The 19,640-nt window shown below is 53.7% G+C and overlaps 3 protein-coding genes across 7 annotated transcripts; 1 reads left to right on the top strand and 2 right to left on the bottom strand.

The window, feature by feature from the left end:
* Window positions 1-377: 377 nt before the first annotated feature.
* Window positions 378-4,966, bottom strand: LOC130536104 (calcitonin gene-related peptide-like). 3 transcript variants are annotated; one of them, XM_057051748.1, is made up of 5 exons: window positions 4,811-4,966; window positions 4,002-4,094; window positions 2,969-3,103; window positions 1,439-1,610; window positions 378-1,344 (listed from the first exon to the last, which is right to left on the bottom strand). In XM_057051748.1, the coding sequence occupies exons 2-4, from the start codon at window positions 4,085-4,087 to the stop codon at window positions 1,448-1,450; spliced, it is 384 nt and encodes a 127-aa protein (XP_056907728.1). In that variant the 5' UTR covers window positions 4,088-4,094; window positions 4,811-4,966; the 3' UTR covers window positions 378-1,344; window positions 1,439-1,447. The 3 variants fall into 3 exon arrangements, with proteins under 3 accessions (XP_056907728.1, XP_056907729.1, XP_056907726.1); XM_057051749.1 differs by having other exon boundaries at window positions 1,439-1,607; window positions 4,811-4,965; XM_057051746.1 differs by lacking the exons at window positions 378-1,344; window positions 1,439-1,610 and adding an exon at window positions 1,851-2,409.
* Window positions 4,967-13,097: 8,131 nt separating this feature from the next.
* psma1 (proteasome 20S subunit alpha 1) lies at window positions 13,098-15,853 on the top strand. 2 transcript variants are annotated; one of them, XM_057051745.1, is made up of 10 exons: window positions 13,098-13,202; window positions 14,082-14,126; window positions 14,202-14,303; window positions 14,371-14,474; window positions 14,540-14,628; window positions 14,694-14,764; window positions 14,847-14,976; window positions 15,092-15,171; window positions 15,244-15,348; window positions 15,613-15,853. In XM_057051745.1, the coding sequence occupies exons 1-10, from the start codon at window positions 13,200-13,202 to the stop codon at window positions 15,673-15,675; spliced, it is 792 nt and encodes a 263-aa protein (XP_056907725.1). In that variant the 5' UTR covers window positions 13,098-13,199; the 3' UTR covers window positions 15,676-15,853. The 2 variants fall into 2 exon arrangements, with proteins under 2 accessions (XP_056907725.1, XP_056907724.1); XM_057051744.1 differs by lacking the exon at window positions 13,098-13,202 and adding an exon at window positions 13,977-14,006.
* Window positions 15,854-15,899: 46 nt separating this feature from the next.
* ric3b (RIC3 acetylcholine receptor chaperone b) lies at window positions 15,900-18,645 on the bottom strand. Of its 2 annotated transcripts, XM_057051742.1 has the most exons (6): window positions 18,396-18,641; window positions 17,738-17,952; window positions 17,593-17,671; window positions 17,120-17,213; window positions 16,545-16,831; window positions 15,900-16,448 (listed from the first exon to the last, which is right to left on the bottom strand). In XM_057051742.1, exons 1-6 carry the CDS (start codon window positions 18,514-18,516, stop codon window positions 16,126-16,128), a joined length of 1,119 nt encoding a protein of 372 aa, XP_056907722.1. In that variant the 5' UTR covers window positions 18,517-18,641; the 3' UTR covers window positions 15,900-16,125. The 2 variants fall into 2 exon arrangements, with proteins under 2 accessions (XP_056907722.1, XP_056907721.1); XM_057051741.1 differs by having other exon boundaries at window positions 15,900-16,831; window positions 18,396-18,645.
* Between the last annotated feature and the right edge of the window lie 995 nt (window positions 18,646-19,640).

Raw genomic sequence — 19,640 nt, 5'->3', positions numbered from 1 at the left:
TATTTGTCACGGAAACTGTCATTTGTGTAGATTTTTTCAGGAAATCAGGCAAATATTTCAGAAAACTTGGCAGCGGTTTGAGCATTTCTCCTGATTAATGAGCAGGAACGTTTTCGTTCTTCCAAGATGTTCAGTCAGCTGCAGCGTTCCGGTTCCACCCCCCAGTGATGAGGAGCGCTGTTACAACGCTTTACTGGAGGATTCCAGAGGCTTTGGTGCTTCCATTCCCTCTGTTTATTGTGATCCCCTCCTCACTGAGGGAGGAGTGGGAACGCCGATGAGGAGCTTTGGTCCTAAATCTGCAGAGACCTGCTGAAACCTTCTAGATCATTCTGTTGCCACCTAATGGATCCCAAATGAAAAAGGCCTGAAGAAGCTTGTAGGTTTATCTGCCTTTTATTAAGCAAGGACCCATGCAGAAACGGGATGAACAGATCTGCCACTGCGGGCGGCTGAAACCAGAAACAGCCCAACGTGAAGCTACCTACAGACTGCTGCTGCCTGGGGACCCGGCAGCAGGAACGGCGTTCCCAGAACGCAGCAGCAGTTGTGTGACTGTCGCCGGGAGACAACGGGAAGTTTTCAGCGTTCCGGGTGACTCTTAAACAACCAGGCGACCTTGAAAACCTCTTTCTGCGCCTGAAAAACCTTTGATTTTATTTTGAAGAACAACACAAGTACCCGAAACCCGAGTGTATCTAAAATACATTTTAATCTTGCTGAAATTTGTTTTCACAATATTTGTTACAATATTAATCTGTCATCGTCCTCTTCATGGTCCTCCTCTTCATCATCGCTGGGATCTTCTCCTTCACCGCCTGCAAACACGACTGTACAATCATGTTCGTGTGAATTGTTCTACATCAAGGCACAAGACAACAGCCGTCACGGGTGGGGGTGGGGGTGGGGGTGGGGGGGGGTCTTTAATGGCATCCCTCTGGCAGACGGAATAAACAGGGAAGCCTCGGGAAGAGCGGTGCAGGTGGAGAATGTGGAATGAGGGTGGGGCTCATGGTGCTCTAATGAGGAGGAAGGAGGTGGAACCAGTGCTGCTCTCTTTATTCACTGATCAGCAGGTAGAAAAGGACGCGTTGGTTTGTTCATGAACATCAACTAAGGTGCTTTTTTTGGTCATTTTCTCTTATTTGCCAAAAGCAGAAGCTTTCTGGAACAGGATGGAAGATGGGGGGTGTTTCTGTCCACATCAGGGTGTGAAGGGGTGGATAAAGGGCCGCTTCAGGCTTTCTGCTCCTCTTTTTGTTGGTTTTTTGTTCTCTGGGTGTTTTTTCTTTACTTTTCTTCTCTTTTTTTTCTTTTGTGATGTTTCTTTTGGGGTTTCAACCTCTGTGGAGACAAAAGGAGACAAACATTTGATAAATTTCTCACTATCCTGAGAATAAATATTTCTGGGAATTTGAAAATTCCGAGTTCCACCTACCCTGAGCGCTCACATCTGGACGCTTCTCCTCCTCCGGCCGAAGGCCTTGGCGCCCACGTTGGTGGGCACAAAGTTGCTGTTGCCCATCCCCCCCGATCGGCTGAGGAAGTCGGCCAGGCGGTGGGTGACGCAGGTGGCAGTGTTGCAGGCTCGCTTCTGTGCTGTAACGCTGCTTCAGAAGAGCAAACAGGCGTTAGCGCCCCGCCAGCAACAGCTCCGCACCGTAACCTCATTATCTCTACGGCCAGAACAGCCTGAAACAGAAACGTTCTCATTTGTCATGTTTCTTACCTGCAAACTTGATTCCAGCTTCACAGAAATTTGATGAAGATTTACAAATGCTCTTTTCTGACCTTTTCTGATGTGCACGTTTACAGAATACTTTCATAAAGTAATGAGAATGAGCTAAGGCTTCCTGGTAGAAAAATAGGTTTATTGGACGAGAAACATGGTGTCGCATGACTGGATCATTTATTAATGGTTGGATTCAGTGATCTCTCAACCCATCAATCTCATGAGAGGAGCAGGAAATGCTTCCACGCACAGTACACAGGGATTCAGGTCTGAGGCGCCGCCGGGATTACATCTGTGACGTCGGTCTGATTGTCTGAAATGTTGGGGCAAAATTATTCTGTCAAAAAAGAAATGAAAGAAAAGAAAAGAGGGAGAAGGAAGGATGGAGCGGAGAGGGCGGATGCAGTTAAAGGTGGTGTTCTCTCATATGAATCAAGCAGGAAAACCAACATGCTCTTCCGGAAACAATAAGGTAAAAGAGGGGCGCTCAGATGCGGCCAAACGTCTCGCCGTAGCTTGCATAGCTGTCGCTCTCGGCCGCACTGCGCTTCTTGCCGGGCGTTCCTGCTCCCACGTTCGTGCGGGGGAACGTCTGCAGCTTGTGCAGCTCCTGGGACAGTTTGCCCAGCACGCAGGTGCTCAGGTTGGAGCAACGCTTGGTTAGGGGCCTGTCCATGCTGTTGGGGAGGGGACACACAGAACACATGCAGAGAAAACAGGCTGGTATTCAGGAAAACATGCAGCGTTACAGTCCTCTCCTCCCTTCCTGTCCCGCTTCCTCTCATGCATCCATGCAGCCAGGGCCAACCTGGAGGAACAGTCCCCCTTTTCCATCATGCCTTTCTCTCACCGCTCAAACAGCTGTCATCCATCCCTCATGCACCAAACCACCCCCCCTCTCTAAATACCGTCTCACTGCGTCTCACACCCACAGAACAAATAGAAACCGGTGGCTTCCCACTGTCATGCAACTCCCTCATGCACACTCATTGTTGCGTTAGACTGTTCACATGCCCGGCTGGGAGCATCCAAACAGGGTGAGAGTCGAGCTCATCCATGCAGGAGCTGGGTGGTGACAGAGGAACCTTTGTTACGTGGGCATTAAACCTCTCTGCCTGAACAGGAGTGGACACTAAAGACCCGCGCGGCTCAGCTGAAACCAGGAAGAATCTGCAGGTTCTTCCCTTAAATATTCACCACATTTCTGACGTTAGCGTGTTTGTTGGGCTCCTGTACCTGTTCCCCTCAGTCGCCTGCTGCTCCAGCTCCTCCGCCGTCATCTGCACAAACTCCTTGACGATGGCGTTGAGTAACCTTCGCGCCTCGTAGTCCGTGAGCGTGACTCGGTCTGACATGGACTCTAAACCTGGTCTGTGGTGGCGGGAAAGGGGGGGGGGGCAGTGTTAAAGCTTTGGTTTACAGCAGGACCAAAGGCAGGGCGGGGCGGGTTAGGAGGCATCGGGGGGGGGGGGCGAGTTGGCCATCGATGGATGGATGGATGGATGGGGGGTGGATGGATGGATGGATGGATGGATGGATGGGGGTGGATGGATGGATGGATGGATGGGGGGTGGATGATGGATGGATGGGGGGTGGATGGATGGATGGATGGATGGATGGGGATGGATGGATGGGGGTGGATGGATGGATGGGGGGTGGATGATGGATGGATGGATGGATGGGGGTGGATGGATGGATGGATGGGGGTGGCTGGCTGGGGGGTGGCTGGCTGGGGGGTGGCTGGCTGGGGGGTGGCTGGCTGGGGGGTGGCTGGCTGGGGGGTGGCTGGATGGGGGGTGGATGGATGGATGATGGATGGATGGATGGGGGGTGGATGGATGGGGGGTGGATGGATGGGGGTGGATGGATGGGGGTGGATGGATGGATGGGGTGGATGGATGGGGGTGGATGGATGGGGGGGGGGTCAGCGGGGCTGACGTCACCCCCTCTGAGGGCAGGTGACGTCAGAGGGCCCCCGGCCAACAACAATCTGCAGAAAGTGCCCCGTCTGAGGGGCTGATGTGAAACTGGCCTCAGATTTATGGCTAAATCGATGGTTCCTGAGGACGCTGCTGCGAGCGGCTCCAATATAAAAACATCACGACGTTTCCATGTCAGGTCGCGTCGGACATGAAAATGTTAATTAATCACGTCTTTGCTCTCAAACGAGACGATTCCACAGCGTGGAAATTTGACCTTTTTGCCTTCAAATGTCAGGAAACTGCACTGTTGCCATCACCAGGTATGTTGCTGCGTAGTGGAAGCTCACCTGGCCGGGGCGGCGTGCGAGCTGTACATCTGGCAAATGACCAGGGCGTAGGCGAGGAGGAAGGCGGAGATCTTCAGCATGACCATGGTCCCTCTGCAGGGTGGGAGACACCTGCGTCAGCCAGAGTCAAGCGCATCTAAAGCTCCGCTGCCGGAGAGGACCCAGGCTAGAGGAGGAGAGGCTTCCTTTGGCGTCCCAGACTCTACCGTCTGCCCCCCCCCGCTGAGCATCGTCCTGTTACGTCCACAGCAGCAGAAACACACTGTCCCTCCCCAACATCCAGACAAGAACAGGACAGGTAGTTCTGTGGTGAGGAACGCTGGTGCTCCGTGTGTGTGTGTGTGTGTGTGTGTGTGTGTGTGTGAGGGACAGAGAGAGCTTATGGGGGTCAGAGAATGCATGTAGCTCTTACTAGCACTTTGGGGGGGTGAAGGAGGGGGACACCACGCTTGCCAACTCTCTCAGGGACCTGTGCATTAGTGTAATGAGCTCTTTCTCCCCCTCCACACACACACACACACACACACACACACACACACACACACACACACACACACACACACACACTCCCTCCCCCTCTTGTTCTGGCCTCCACAGAGCAGAATGGACCCAATCAGATGTTGGAGATGTTGGAGACCCAGCAGCCACGTCTCAGCCTCGGTACCAAAGCATCACATCACTGTATTTCCTTTCTCAAGCACACACACACACACACACACACACACACACACACACACACACACACACCTGCACACCTGCACACACGTGAATTTACAGTTAAACAGCCAAATATAAAATTCCAAACTTACCGTCTGTGACAATCACCCAGCAAAAGCAGGTATTTGTGTGTCGTTGTGTCTCTACGCAAACCCAATAAGTTCTCTGAAGTTGCGGGACAACTCTTGATTGTGTTGCGTGCTGCCCGGCGCTCCAGCCTATATATCCCACCACTTGCATCTGTGCATGGACTGTGTAGGTGTTTAATTATCCAACAGCAGCCAATCCCGTCGCCCCGAAGCCTCCACCAGCCAATGGGAAGCCTCCGCTCCGTCCTGGCTCACGGGGCAGGGACATGGCTTCGCTGCTGACGTCATTCCAGTCACTAAGTGCTCCATTCACAAAATCCACCAGTCACTGGGGCCGCTCCCCTTCCCCAATTTGCATTGATGTCATTAATTAAATAGGAGGCAAAGTAAACTGGGGGCCTGTGGGGAAGCATCACCAGCAATAAATATTTTAAGAACCTTCAGAACCTTCCAAAAAACGTTACGCTGCATGCTATATCTCAAATGCCAAATCAATAAGCCCCCCCACTGTACCCCCGCCGCCCCCACCCTCCCAGCTCAGCACTAGCAGGCGGGGCCATCTGCTGGGGAGGGATGAGTACTACACAGTGACGCACTCCTGGTGCTCTTCATTCATGATGCTGGACAGCCACCATCAGCCCGTTTAACCAGCCTGAGTTTGCCCCCCCCCCCGACCCAGCTGTGGTTACGCGCCCCCCCCCCGACCCAGCTGTGGTTACGCGCCACCATGTTTGGTCCATCAGAGGATGAAAGAACAGCTCTTTCCTCTGCTGCTGTCAGGGACGCTGAGGTGGGAACATCCGGCCTCCACCACCACGGCCCCCCAGCAGGTCACCCTGGGCGGTGCTGCAGCAGCCCAGTAACGACCAGTGGGCCTCCTCCCACTCACCCAGCAAACCAGTTGTCCTCAGCGGATCCCGATCGATGAGCGTCTCCGACAAGAGTCGTTTCTCAAAGGCAATTACACACGAGTGTTTGCTGTGCGCCATCGTCTCAATTCCCTTCCTTTTCATTAGTGCACAGTGTGTGTGTGTGTGTGTGTGTGTGTGCGTGTGTGCACAGTGGAGGAAACGAATGGCTGCAGGGTTGAAGTGTGTGTTCTGGTGATGTGTTGGAGGATCAGCGGGGGGGGGGCCTCTCCCGGCCTGCGTCACAGAGGAGCCCCATTAGGCAGGATGAGCCTTTTAGTGCTATTGAGCCGCCGTCAGGCGCTAAATCAGGGCGCGCAGACAGCTGCTGGGTCGGGAGTCACAGCCAAGGGTCCACTTCCTCCCACTTCTCTAACTAGCCGTTCCTTGTCCCGGCTAACGAACGGCACCGAGGGTTGACCTTTGACCCGTGCCCTCCTAAGCCCACCCAGTTGAACTCCCTGCGTGGGCTTGTGCCGTGGCCACGCCGTTCCCTTCGGATGTCTCCCCCGGGAGTTCCACCGGCCTTCCCAACTCCTCCCAAGTCCAAAGGAAAAACTTTAAAGTCGATTCTTTAACCTTTCTCCGCTCAAGTTCTCCTGAGGGGCCACAATGACACGTTTGTGCTGCTGCTGCTGCTGCTAACGGGCAGGAGAGGACGCGGCGATACGTCACGCTAACGACTCGCCGTGCCGTCCGATCAATGGAGGAACACGCGTGTGGTCGAGGCGTGGCGGCGTTGGTGCCACAGAGATCAGGCTGTTGATCAGAAAACCTTTATTTTTGTTCTCTTCGCGCTCCCCCGCTGCTTCGAGACACAACGTTTGTGGGTTTGTGTGCCGACAGCGCTCGTTAGCGCACATTTGACAGGTCAATAATTACCGACATTATCGGCTCACATTAGGGGACATTTGTTGCCTCAACGCCCATAAAGCAGAACGGATGAAGCCAGACTGATGAGCAGGGTGTCGTTCCTGGATGAGAGAAACGGATTCAGAACCTCTGGGTTCGATACAGGTGACACCAGAGGGATGGGAGCCGTCCGGGTCAGGTGACGTCTGGCCTGAATCAGCTCCGCTCACACATGGTCATGTGATCCCTGCTGCTCTGATGCCCACCGCTCTCCTGAAGACACCATAAAGAACGGCTGGGGGGGCGGGGGTGATGGGATCTGTGACTGGCACCGCCCTGGGAGGGGGGATCTCCCAGTCAGTCCACCCTGATGAATCACTTCCTGCAGAGGAAGGAAGGTGGAACAGCACTTAAGTCATGATCCAACAGCAGCATCTGGTAATGGCTCTCAATCCAGCAAATCCAATCAAGAGCTCGCCACCACAGAGCGCCGCGCCGCTGATTAAATGGACGTTCAAGTGGGGGCTGTGGCCTCCCAGCAGGGGGGAAGTGGCACCTTGTTTACCCAGCACGCTCCGCCAGGACGCTCCACCGGCGTTGGAGTGGGCAGGTGTTCTCCAGGGGGCCGAGCTGAGGGGGGCTCAGGCAGCGGGGCGGCGTCCCGGCGCTCCCTCGCTCCCTCGCTCCCTCGCTCGCCCTCATTCAGAGACACCAGGGGCAGAAATGGCAGCGATCTGCAGCCAGACACTAAAAACGCTGCCGATTGAGTGCATTTCCGATAAAATGCCGGAGATTCATCATCATTCCGCAGCAGCCAATGAAGCCACCCGACGGTCTGAAATTGGATTTGAGGATAAGAATCATGTTGTTGTTTTTTATCCGCTCACATTTCCTAATGAAACGCTCGGAGCTCCTCCACTCAGGCTCAAGTTAATAACGGGGCGATGTTGCCATTCCATTAGTGAAATTGTGGCACAACACAGTTGATCATGTACGTCAGGCTAATTCAAGTCGCAAACGCTCGTTTACTTCAAGCTAACATCAAAGAGATGCAGCGTTCCCTGTTCTTGGAGAAAACGTCACGTTTCTGACATCAACTGAAGCTCAACTCTGAAACTCAGCAGGTTTCTGGAGGTGCTCCCTCGCCTCCCTTTGATCAATAATTCTGAAGAACTTGTCACTATCACATCAGTGCCTTTGATTTACGGCACATTCATCCCGAAACAAAGGCAATTTCCAAGAATGAAAGAGTGTTTTTTTGCTCCGTACCGGAACCAGGGAGTGACTCAGGCTGTCAGAGGCTGCAGGGCCACTGAAGCATCTTCAGGAAACTTGGCTCTTCTCTCTGGACTCATTTCAGATTCAATCACACTTGATCAACTTGGACCCGGTCCGCTGGTATTTATAGAAAGTTAAACGTTATGGGCTTATAAAATCTGGCGGCGGCCCAAGGTTCTGCCATCATTTCTGCCTCTGCAGCAAACGGCCGCTCTGACTCGACAGACGCTCCGACGGGAGAACGGGCAGGTTCCAAGAACGGTAGTTTTCCGTCCTCGCTGCTGCCGCTGGCCGTCGTTCTGCGTCACTGCAGCTTTGATCTTTGCCTGTCTTTCATCTCCCGCTCTTTTACAGCCTTTGTTCCTGCGCCCCCAACGTGCACCCCTCCCACTGTCTGCCAGGTGTTTATTAGAATAGCTTAAAGACCTTTATGAGAACCGTTAGCACAGTAGGGCTCCGCCCAGGTGTGACTGGCTCCGCCCCCTCCTCGTGGCCTCACCTGTGCCCCTCCTTTCTTCACGGTGGCACAAGAGGCCATTAACGATGTTTGATGCTGCTCACGCCTCCACTGCCCCCCCCCCCCCCCCCCATTATGAGGTCCCAAATGGCTCCAGGTGTGGGAGGAGCCTGGAAACGCCAGCGTTTAACGGCAGCTTCCAGGTTCTCCGTCTTCTCCCGATCGATCTGCTGCTGCTCACCTGGGAAGATCCGTCTTTGTTCCCTTCAGGTGAGCGTCCATCACGTCCGAGGCCTCGCCTTCGCTTTAAACGCACCTGTTTGCTCGGAGAAGCCACTTTTTCATTATTAAAGCGTCACGTCGGCGCTGTTGTTGGTCAAATGGAGAAAATCCTCCGAAGAATCGAGACGTCTGCCCCCACACCCCTCCCTCACCTGTCCTCACCTGTGACCCTGTTCCCCTGTGACCCTGTTCACCTGTGGCTTCGGTTCACCTGTGGCTTCTGTTCACCTGTGGCTTCGGTTCACCTGTGACCCTGTTCCCCTGTGACCCTGTTCACCTGTGGCTTCGGTTCACCTGTGGCTTCTGTTCACCTGTGGCTTCGGTTCACCTGTGACCCTGTTCACCTGTGACCCTGTTCACCTGTGGCTTCGTTCACCTGTGGCTTCTGTTCACCTGTGACCCTGTTCACCTGTGGCTTCTGTTCACCTGTGGCCCTGTTCACCTGTGGCTTCTGTTCACCTGTGACCCTGTTCACCTGTGACCCTGTTCACCTGTGGCTTCTGTTCACCTGTGACCCTGTTCACCTGTGACCCTGTTCACCTGTGGCTTCTGTTCACCTGCCCATGAATCAGCTCAGAATTATCAGAACTATTAGTGAGTGTCTGTTTGAGAGACATGAGTGTCCTTGTGTCTCGTCTTCCTCCGTCCTCACCTGTCCCTCCCCGTCCCCACCTGTCCGTCCCTCACCTGTCCCTCACCTGTCCCTCACCTGCATCTAACTGGCTCCGCCTCTTCCTCCTCCTCTTCAGAAGAGTTTCTTCAGGATCAGCGTTAAAACGGTGGAGATCCAAACCGTTGTCATGGTTTCCAGCATCAGCTGCTTCCAGCCGTGTTTGGGCCCCACACAGCAGGTGTTCCGACCCACTCGGGTCCGTTTCCAGCATCAGGTGATGTTGATCCGGACTGAGAAGACTCGTCTGCAAATGCTGCATCAGCTGTTTCTGGAAACCGGTGGCAGCCACCCCAGGACGCCGCCTCACCCCAGGACTCGTCGCCCCTCACCCCAGGACGCCGCCGCCTCACCCCAGGACCCGCCTCACCCCAGGACGCCGCCGCCTCACCCCAGGACGCCGCCGCCTCACCCCAGTGACGCCGCCTCACACCCCAGGACGTCGCCGCCGCACTCACCCCGGACGCCGCCGCCTCACCCCAGGACGCCGCCTCACCCCAGGACGTTGCCGCCTCACCCCAGGACGCCGCCCACTCCCCAGGACGCCGCCGCCATCACCCCAGGACGCCGCCTCACCCCATGACGTTGCCGCCTCACCCCAGGACGTCGCCGCCTCACCCCAGACGCCGCCTCACCCCAGGACGTTGCCGCCCGTCCACCCCAGGACGCCGCCGCCTCACCCCAGGACGTCGCCGCCTCACCCCAGGACGTCGCACGCCCTCACCCCAGGATTCCGCCTCACCCCCTTCCTTCGCCCGCCTCACCCCCCGACGTCGCCGCCTCACCCCAGACGTCGCCGCCTCAACCCCAGGACGCCGCCTCAACCCCAGGACGCCGCCTCACCCCACGTGCTGCGCTTTAGGGAGCGTTAACGTCACCCATGACATAAATATCTGAGATTCCTGGGGGGAGGGGCCGGGGTGGCTCTCCTGTGACCCCTGAACCACCTCCCAGCTCACTGCAGCGCTGGCAGAGCGGCGGCGAGCTGGGCGGTGGCTCCTCCACCCTCCACACGCCACTGTGGGACACCTGAGCGCTCAGGTGGAGCCCAGCGTGTGGAGGCAGGTCTGGTGGAAACCTCACGCATTTAATAACGAGCTCCCGTTTAAGCGGGTCGAGCTCTCGCTGCGTGATGAGCATGAATGGATGGAGGCCTCCTCCCCCTCCTCCTCCCCCTCCCCCTCCCCCTTCCCCCCCTCCTCCTCCCCCTCCCCCTCCCCCTCCTCCCCCTCCTCCTCCTCAGCAGTGACTCAGGCTGCTCTCCATTTGAAAATTAAACAGTGCTGGGGGGGGGGGGGGGGGGTTGGCAGACTTAAATGAAACTCCCAGGAAGGAAAAAATGCTGAGCTCCAGCACTGCTCAACAATCTCCATCACAAAGGAGGAGGCTGATGTAACGGAGAGATGGTCAGCACAGCCCAACTGGTTCCTCCTCCTCTCCTCCTCCTCCTTCTTCTCTCCCCTCTCCTCTCTCCTCTTCCTCTCCTCCTCTCCTCCTCTTCCTCTCCTCCTCTCCTCCTCTCCTCTCCTCCTCTCCTCCTCTCCTCCTCTCCTCCCCTCCTCTCCTCCTCTTTCTCTTCCCCTCCTCCTCTTCCTCTTCCTCCCCTTCTTTCCTCCTCCTCCTCCTCCTCCTCCTCTCCTCCCCTCCCCTCCTCCCTCCTCCTCTCCTCTCCTCTTCCCCTCCCCTCCTCCCCTCCTCTCCTCCCTCCCCCCTCCCCTCCTCTCCTCTCCACCCTCCCCTCCTCTCCTCCCCACCCCTCCTCCTCTCCTCTTCTCTCCTCTCCACCCTCCCTCCCCTCCTCCTCTCCTTTCCCCCTCTCCTCCCCTCCCCTCCTCTCCTCCCCCTCCTCTCCTCCTCCCCTCCTCTCGGCTCTCTCCTTTCCTTCCTCCTCTCTCCCTTCTGTTCTCTCTCCTCCCTCCTCCTCTCCTCTCCTCTCCTCTCCTCTCCTCATCCTCTCCTCTCCCCTCCTCTCCTCTCCTCCCCTCCTCTCCTCGTCCTCTCCTCTCCTCTCCTCTCCTCCCCGTCCTCTCCTCCTCTCTCCTTCCTCCTCCTCTTTCTTCTTCGTTCGACCCCCTGCCTTCTCCTCCTCTTCCTCTCCTCCTCCCCCGTCCTCTCCTCCCCTCCTCCCCTCCGTCCTGCCGTCCTCTCCTCCCCTCCCCTCTCCTCCCCCTCCTCCTCCTCCTGCCCTCCTCTCCTTCGCTCCTCCCTCCTCATCCTCCCTCCTCCTCTCCTCTCCTCTCCTCTCCTCTCCTCTCCCCTCCTCGTCCTCTCCCCTCCTCTCCTCTCCCCTCCTCATCCTCTCCTCTCCTCCTCCTCCTCCTCTCTTCGCTCTCCTCCTCCTCCCCTCTCTCTCCCCCCTCCTCTCCTCCTCTTCCTCTCCTCCTCCCCCTCCTCTCCTCCCCTCCACGCTCCTCCTCTCTCCTCTCCTCTCCTCCTTCTCCTCCCCTCCTCTCCTCCTCCTCCTCTCCTCGCTCCTCTCCTCCCACCTCCTCTCCTCCGTCCTCTCCTCTCCTCTCCTCTCCTCTCCTCTCCTCTCTCCTTCCTCTCCTCTCCTCCCCTCCTCTCCTCTCTCCTCCTCCCCTCCTCTCCTCCCCTCCTCTCCTCCTCCTCCTCCTCCTCAGAGGGAGAATGAAGCTCTGAACCGATTTGAAAACAGTAAAATTCTTCATTTTATGCTGAATTGAGGATCAAACAGGAGAAAGATCATCAAGTGTTATTGATGATTATTTATTGATCAACCTCATCAGGCTGATCTGTTAAAACACTGGAGTCCAATACAGCCAAAAAAGAGAAATAAAACATTCTTTTCCATTTTTATGTACCTCTTGTACGTGTCTGTGTGACTGTAATAAGATATAAACGGGGAAAAGTGCCAACGATCAATAAATACGATTAAACCTGCATTGTTTTTTGGTTCATTTGTATCTTTTTAACTGAATCTATTAATTACGTTTTGTTGAGTATAAACAGCTTTTGAGCAACAGTCTGGGCTCCGTTGGGACCTCGGTGTCCCGGTTTAAAGGTCATGTGGAACTTTTCCAGGTTCCGGTCTCAGAATGGATGAGAACTATTGACTGAGCTGCTCTGTGGCACAGAAATAATAAATGTGAATTATTAAAATCGCTGACATTTACATTCTAAAGAGAGAGCAAACTTTCTGCTCTCTTAATTTTATGAACTTTTAATTTGGATCTCTAGATATGTATAACCTGTATCACCCAGTGAAAGGAACTTTATAGATATCAAGGCAGTTTACACACACACATACACGCACACACACGCACGCACGCACGCACGCACGCACGACAGAACCACCTGTCCTGCTCTTGTTCAGGCAATGAGTTAAAGTTATGTATATTTTTTAAACATTTCCATTAGTAACTGAGATGATAGGTATATATCAATAAAAACACACACACACAACTGGTTCTAAGAAGTTCACATTTTATCTGAAAGTGGATGTTTAATAATTAAATAATAATTGTCTTCTCGGTTCTAACAATTCACCGGAAGTTTCTTGATTCGTTGCTGCCACCCAGCGGTCCAACCGAAAACTGCACCTGATTTTTAAAATGACCATTTTAAAAAGAAACGATCACTAACAATAAAATTGTTTTTTAAAATCCTATGAAATAAGTGTTTTTTCTTTACGTGAGTTCAGGAAAGCTTAACTTTTTGCTTACTTGTTATTATGTTGAAAATGATAAAGAAAAAAACTGTTCGAATAAAATTTCAGCATTTGAACAAAGAGACCATAAATCTTTTAAGCAATCAATACAGTTAATGTATTCTCTTATACACCATAAATTAAACAAAAGACTGGGAAAAGCTCCAAAGCGGCCAGATAACTTTCACATCGGGGTTCGATTGAGTCGCCTGAGCGCTCAGGAAACTCAATCGAGTCCGAACTACAGGCGGAGGAGACGCGACACTTTACAGGCAGAGATGGTAAATACCCCTGAACTAGGAGTGAATTACGATAACCATTTTACAAAACACGTAACGGGTCCGTATTAATTATCCAGTGCAGTATGTTTAAACGTGGCCGTTTATTTGAATATTTTGAATAATTACCTGATTTCTTCACGCCAAGCTAACTCCAGCTAGCTAACGCCAGCTAACTTTGGCTGCCTGTGAGTAAGCAAAACCCCCTCGGATAAGCTAATGCTAGCTGCGTGGATGCCGGCTAAAGACGTGGATTCAAAGAAAGTTGACGGCTAATATGATACCCGATTAGGCAAATAATTGTAAAGCAGAAAATAAGTGAGATGGGGCTGATGATCACTTATTGAAGCTCCCTATGTTGAAGTTAAACGGCTGGAAAAGGAATTAGCGTTGATGAAACTGTTACTTTCGCTTTAGCTTTGATTGTCGCACTTGAGTTCACTCACGTTACTTTACACGGCTGCTCCCTTTAGGTCAAAATAAAGTCCTGTAAGAGTGGAAAATCTTAGCGTTTTGTAGCAAGAATGTGTGGCAGGGTGCGGGTGTTAGTGGGTGGTGAAGCCGGGTGGCAGCGCCGCTTTGGCCGGAGGATCCTGCAGCTTTGGCCGGTGGATCCTGCAGCCGGAGTGGATCCTGCAGCTTTGGCCGGTGGATCCTGCAGCCCGAGTGGATCCTGCAGCCTGTCTGTCTCTGCTCGAACACGATATTCATCAATTATTCACTCCTGTGTGTCATTTTAACCCGCGTCCAGAACAGTCGGACAGCCGTGTAGCGAACACTTAAGGGCGGATAATGCAGGGCCATGATGTGAGAAAAAGGCCTTTTTGTGAAGATTATTGTGACTCAAAAGGTGATTTTCATCCTGCTGTTTTTCATTCGTAGTTCCGTAACCAGTACGACAACGACGTGACCGTGTGGAGCCCGCAGGTGAGTCGCCTCTGTCTTAGTCCAACACTATTGGTGAGAAGGGAAACGCGATTCTGCCCATTTCTGCTGCTGTAGGGCCGCATTCATCAGATCGAATATGCCATGGAGGCAGTGAAACAAGGGTCTGCCACCGTGGGCCTCAAGTCCAAATCCCACGCGGTCCTGGTGGCACTAAAGGTAGGACTGGACCCCCGTTGCAGAACTCAAGGGTTCCAGGTCAAACTGCTGTGTTGTGCTCCTGCAGAGAGCCCAGTCGGAGCTGGCTGCTCACCAGAAGAAGATCCTGCACGTTGACAACCACGTTGGCATCTCCATCGCCGGCCTGACCGCCGACGCCAGGCTGCTCTGGTGGGTCTCGGCTCTTTCGTTAGGGTTAAGGAGGTTCTGCCCGTCTGACCCCCCTCTCCCCACAGTAACTTCATGCGGCAGGAGTGCCTGGACTCCAGGTTCGTCTTCGACCGGCCCCTCCCTGCGTCCCGCCTGGTGTCCCTCATCGGCAGCAGTATCCTTCTGAGCCTCTCATGTGCTGTGAACGTTCCTGCAGCAGCTTCCTTGACTCAACCGCAGAAACCCAAATCCCCACGCAGAGGTACGGCCGCCGGCCCTACGGCGTCGGGCTGCTCATCGCTGGATATGACGTAAGTGGGCGTTAATGTCGGCGCCGGTGGGGGGGGCGAGCGTTGCCGTGTGACTGTCGCCGCTGTGCTGTGGTGCTTGCAGGATATGGGCCCCCACATCTTCCAGACCTGCCCTTCGGCCAACTACTTCGACTGCAAGGCCATGTCCATCGGCGCTCGCTCGCAGTCCGCGCGCACCTACCTGGAGCGGCTCATGGACAAGTTCGCCGACTGTGAGGGGAAATTCTTCCTTCTCGGGCCGGAGCCCTCAGGACGTCTGACTGGGGGTTCTGACGGGTGAGTCGCGTGCCGGATTCCCCGGGGTCACGCTTGCTTTGCTCTCCTCAGGTAACCTGAACGACCTGGTCCAACATGGCCTCCGCGCCCTGCGAGAGACGCTCCCCGCTGAGCAGGACCTCACCACCAAGGTGAGCCGCCATCTTGCCCCCCCCCCCGCTGTGGGAGCGCACCCACGGTCACTAACTGTGGGATCCTTTCAGAACGTTTCCATCGGCATCGTGGGAAAGGACATGGAGTTCACCATCTACGACGACGATGATGTCGCTCCCTTCCTGGAGGGGCTGGAGGAGAGGCCGCAGCGAAAGGTGCCGCTAATAACGCTAGCTAATAACGCTAGATAATAACGATAATAACGCTAGCTAATAACGCTAGCTAATAACGCTAGATAATAACGCTAATAACGCTAGATAATAACGATAATAACGCTAGCTAATAACGCTAGATAATAACGATAATAACGCTAGCTAATAACGATAATAATGCTAGATAATAACGATAGTAACGCTAGATAATAACGCCGTACAGACGTTAGACGCTCCGTGAGGTTCAAATGTGGTCTTCCTCCTCAGGTCGCTCAGCCCGCTGAGGAGCCCGTTGCTGGGCAACCGTCCGACGAGCCCATGGAGCACTGAGGCAGCCGCGTGGATGAACTTCCTGTCATTGGAGCAGGGGGCGGAGCCTATAGACAGGAAGTGGTTGTTGTCGTGTGCCACCTGTGCCACAGTTATTCCAGAATATTCTCCATAAACATCAGCCCGATGTTGCTTTTGTATGAGTGACGTTTCCCATTAAACAACAAATTAAAACGTGTTTTTGGAATTCCTGCAGCTGCTGTTCATTCGGGAGAATCTGAACATTTTATTCAAGTATTTATTCTGGTTTAAAAGTAGATTCACTTCACTTTTGTGCCTCATCCTTTCACACCCAGCAGAATCAGGAAAACCTAAAAATGTCTTTGGAAGAGCTGTCGGTTCCGCTCGGTTCCTCGGGGTCGTCTGGGAGCTGAAGCAGACGCCACCGACGTGAGCTCTGATTAAAGAGGCTGATATCAAAGTGCCACCGATCAAAGCTGCAGCAGGAAGTCAGTGCGCAGCTTTCTTCGCCCTCCTCTTGTTCCTGCGTCTGGCGGTGCCGGCCTGGTCCACCAGCCCCCGGAGGCTGCCCACCTCCTCCTCCATCACGGACGCCATGCTCAGCGAGAGCTGCAGCTCCTCCAGGACTCTGGCCAGCTCCTCCGGGACTCCTAGGGGGTCTCCAGCGTCCGCCTCCTCTCGTTGGGACGCCTTATCCTCGCCGCTCTCTGTGTACGGAACCCCAGGCTCGGGCGCTCCAGTCTGGGTCCGCCCACCCTGCGTCTCTCGGCGCTCCGACTGCTCCCAGTACAGTGGCGGATCCTCAGGATAATCTGCAGACAGTTCAGCACAAATGAAATGAGTGTGTGTGTGTGTGTGTGTGTGTGTGAGACCTGCTGAGCTGATGCTGCGTCCAGGTGTTTGCGAACCCTCCCAGCTCTTCTGCTCTGGAGCCGCCGCCTCCTCCACCAGGTGGCCCTCCTCCGCCAGGGGGCCCTCCTCCACCAGGGGGCCCTCCTCCGCCAGGTGACCCTCCTCCGCCAGGGGGCCCTCCTCCGCCAGGTGACCCTCCTCCGCCAGGGGGCCCTCCTCCGCCAGGTGACCCTCCTCCGCCAGGGGGCCCTCCTCCACCAGGTGGCCCTCCTGCATCACCCGAGTGATCTCCGTCAGCTGCTGCAGGAGATTCGCCTCCTGATCCGCCGTCACTCCCTTCACCCTAAAATGGGCGGAAACACTCAACCTTTGATAGCGGACGCCACATGAATTCAAACACACCTGTGAGCAGCTCCCCTTTAAAATATATAAACTATTATTGCAGTCAAAGAGTGGTGCCCCCTAGAGGTGCAAGGTGGTATTACAGGCCAGGAGAAACAACCCGTTTCAATATTTTGGAAAAATAAAATGATGGCATGAACCTACAAAGTGAAACAGTGTCTCCATCCCATAACTCCCATCAGTCAGAGGAGGGAGGCGGCTGATGATGATGCTGAATACCTTCACCCACCTGTCAGCACTGTGATGCGCATTGGAAACGATGTTCTCCATCACCAGCTCGGTTTCTCTCAGTTTCTCCTGCAGCTGAGCCAGCTCAAAGTCCGCTGTGGGGGGTGTGTGTGTGTGTGTGTGGGGGGGACGGGGGGTGGGTGTGTTGTGTAAGGAGGGGGGGGGTGCAAGTGCATGAATGGACAAAAACGCACGGCAGCACTGTAATTCATCACGATGCATTATGGGAATCAATATGGCAGAAAATCACCTGCTCTCATCTAGCCCTCATTATGGTAATGCACATGGTGTGTGTGTGTGTGTGTGTGTGTGTGTGTGTGTGTGTGTGCGTGTGTGTGCGTGTGTGCGTGTGTGCGTGTGCGTGTGTGTGCGTGTGTGTGCGTGTGTGTGTGTGTGTGTGTGCGTGTGTGTGTGTGTGTGTGTGTGTGTTCGGAGGGCTAATGCTGTGAAAACTGTTTTAAAACTGACACTCACTGATCTTCCTCTTCAGGTTTTCAGAGCGAACTGAAGCGAACCTGCTCACTGGCGGCTTGTTGTTCCCCTTAGATGTGATCTAAAGAGGACACAACACATTTTAAGGTACCAAATGAGGTCTCCTGCATCTCGAGGGTCTTTCTACCTTGAAGAGGATGTAGAGGATGTAGAGTAAAATGCCAAATCCGTAGACGGGGATGATCTGTCCCGCCAGGTTAGATTTACCCCCCGCTCCTGCCCCTGTTCCCGCCCCCTTGGCTCGGGCTATGGCCTCGGTGTTGTGAGCTCGAGAAAAGCCGGCGCTGGCGGCCCGATCCGGAGTCTTCTGACGGTTCACCATTGGAGGGAAATGACCCAAACCTTCAGAGGGGAGGACCATCCTGGTCAGATGTTGTGGTCTGGATAGTTTTATTGATGCTGAATTCTGTCTTTCACATGTGTGATGGATATATATTAATGGCATTAATATGAAATAAATATCAACCCTGAAAGTTCCATCACAGTTAAAAGAAATATATGTACAGTACACTTTTATGAAAGACAAAACACTATCTAACTATTTTTAAATTCTCATTTATATAACTGTGGAGTTCTTTTTCAGAATTCTGGGTGTCTGGCGCCCTCTTCGGGTAGGAACATGTAATGCAGGCATGCGTGCAGGTACAAACAGAACCTTTTAAAACTGCCAAATCTCCCTTCGACCACAACATCATCGTAGGAAAATAATGAGCAGTGATGTATAAATGTGCAGTGGATCGATCCGAGGACATTTTTATGGATTAAAAGAAACCGTAGTGACGTACCGTCCGGCCGCTCGGCAGCATCCTTCCTCCCTCGCGATAAGAGCATTTTGGGGAGCAGCAGAGCGACGCACAGCACGAGACACGTGGCGAGGGTCACCTTTTGGAATGTTGACATCGCCATGGCGACAGAGTCAGGGTGATCACTCAGTTTCACCGTAATAAAATACAACAAAAGCAGGCTTTTCCCTGTCGTCTCGCCTCCATCGGTTCCTCCTCTTCATTGGTTGGAGGACCGGAAGTGGACCTGGCTGCAGTACACACTATTGTCCACGTGGTGTCGCTAAAAGACTTTAAATGGTTAAACGCCAGAGTTGGTCAAACAATATGCAAAAATATTTAATTATATTTTCGAAATATCATCCTGAAAATTCTACTTAAGGTAAATAAGCATTTATGGAATATTGCGTTTTTAATAAGTGGTCTGATTATGTACATAAAAACTAGATGTAAACATGTTTTGATATTGACGTATCCAAGGTAGTTTCCTGTGTCAACTGGACTGTTTCTTCTCTTTGAAGACGTTTCTCCTTCTATCCTGAAGGCTTCTTCAGTTCTGAACTCACTGGGGACAGAGCTTGAAACAGAGCCCCTGTGGCCCATTAGCATGCTAATGATCTGGGTGGTGACCTGAGAGTCGTTGGTCGGGTCGTTCACCTGGTTTCTGTTGAGGCGTCTCCCCTTTGTCTGCTGGATCACATGGTGGTGAGTCCAGGTCCAGGTTAGTCCAGGTCTCCTGGAAGGGTGTGAACGTTTGGTTTGTTGGTGGAAGGAGCAGAGGACTGCGTTGGGTGACAGGAAGTGCCTCAGCCCACCACCTCTGTTTAAGGATGGCTTTTCCAGTTTGACATGGATGGTTCCTTGACCCCCCTCTCAGACCAGCGGTCTCCATGGGCCAGTACCCGTACTGGGCTGTCCTGGAAGGAGTGACCGTTCTCCTTTAGGTGTAGGTGGACTGCTGAGTCCTGAAGAGGTGGCACGTCTGTGTTGTGCCGTTCTTCTGTGGAGACGTTGTTGGGTTTCCCCAATGTCCAGTTCCTCACGTTCCTCCTGGTGCTGTACAGCATAAACAAGACTTGGTGTCTTCTCCTACAGGTGGACCAGCCTCTGTCTGAGACTGTTGCTGGGTTTGAACTGAACCGGTGTGTCGTGTCCTCCTAAACTTCTCAGAGCCCCCAGACGGTCAGGGTTAGGGTTAGGGTTAGAGGGTTAGGGTTAGAGGGTTAGGGTTAGGGTTAGGGTTAGAGG

Source organism: Takifugu flavidus, chromosome 13, assembly GCF_003711565.1.
Source record: "Takifugu flavidus isolate HTHZ2018 chromosome 13, ASM371156v2, whole genome shotgun sequence".
In the NCBI taxonomy this organism is placed as follows: Eukaryota; Metazoa; Chordata; class Actinopteri; order Tetraodontiformes; family Tetraodontidae; genus Takifugu; species Takifugu flavidus.
Note: the sequence above shows the minus strand (reverse complement) of the source record. Positions and strands in the feature narration are given on the sequence as shown.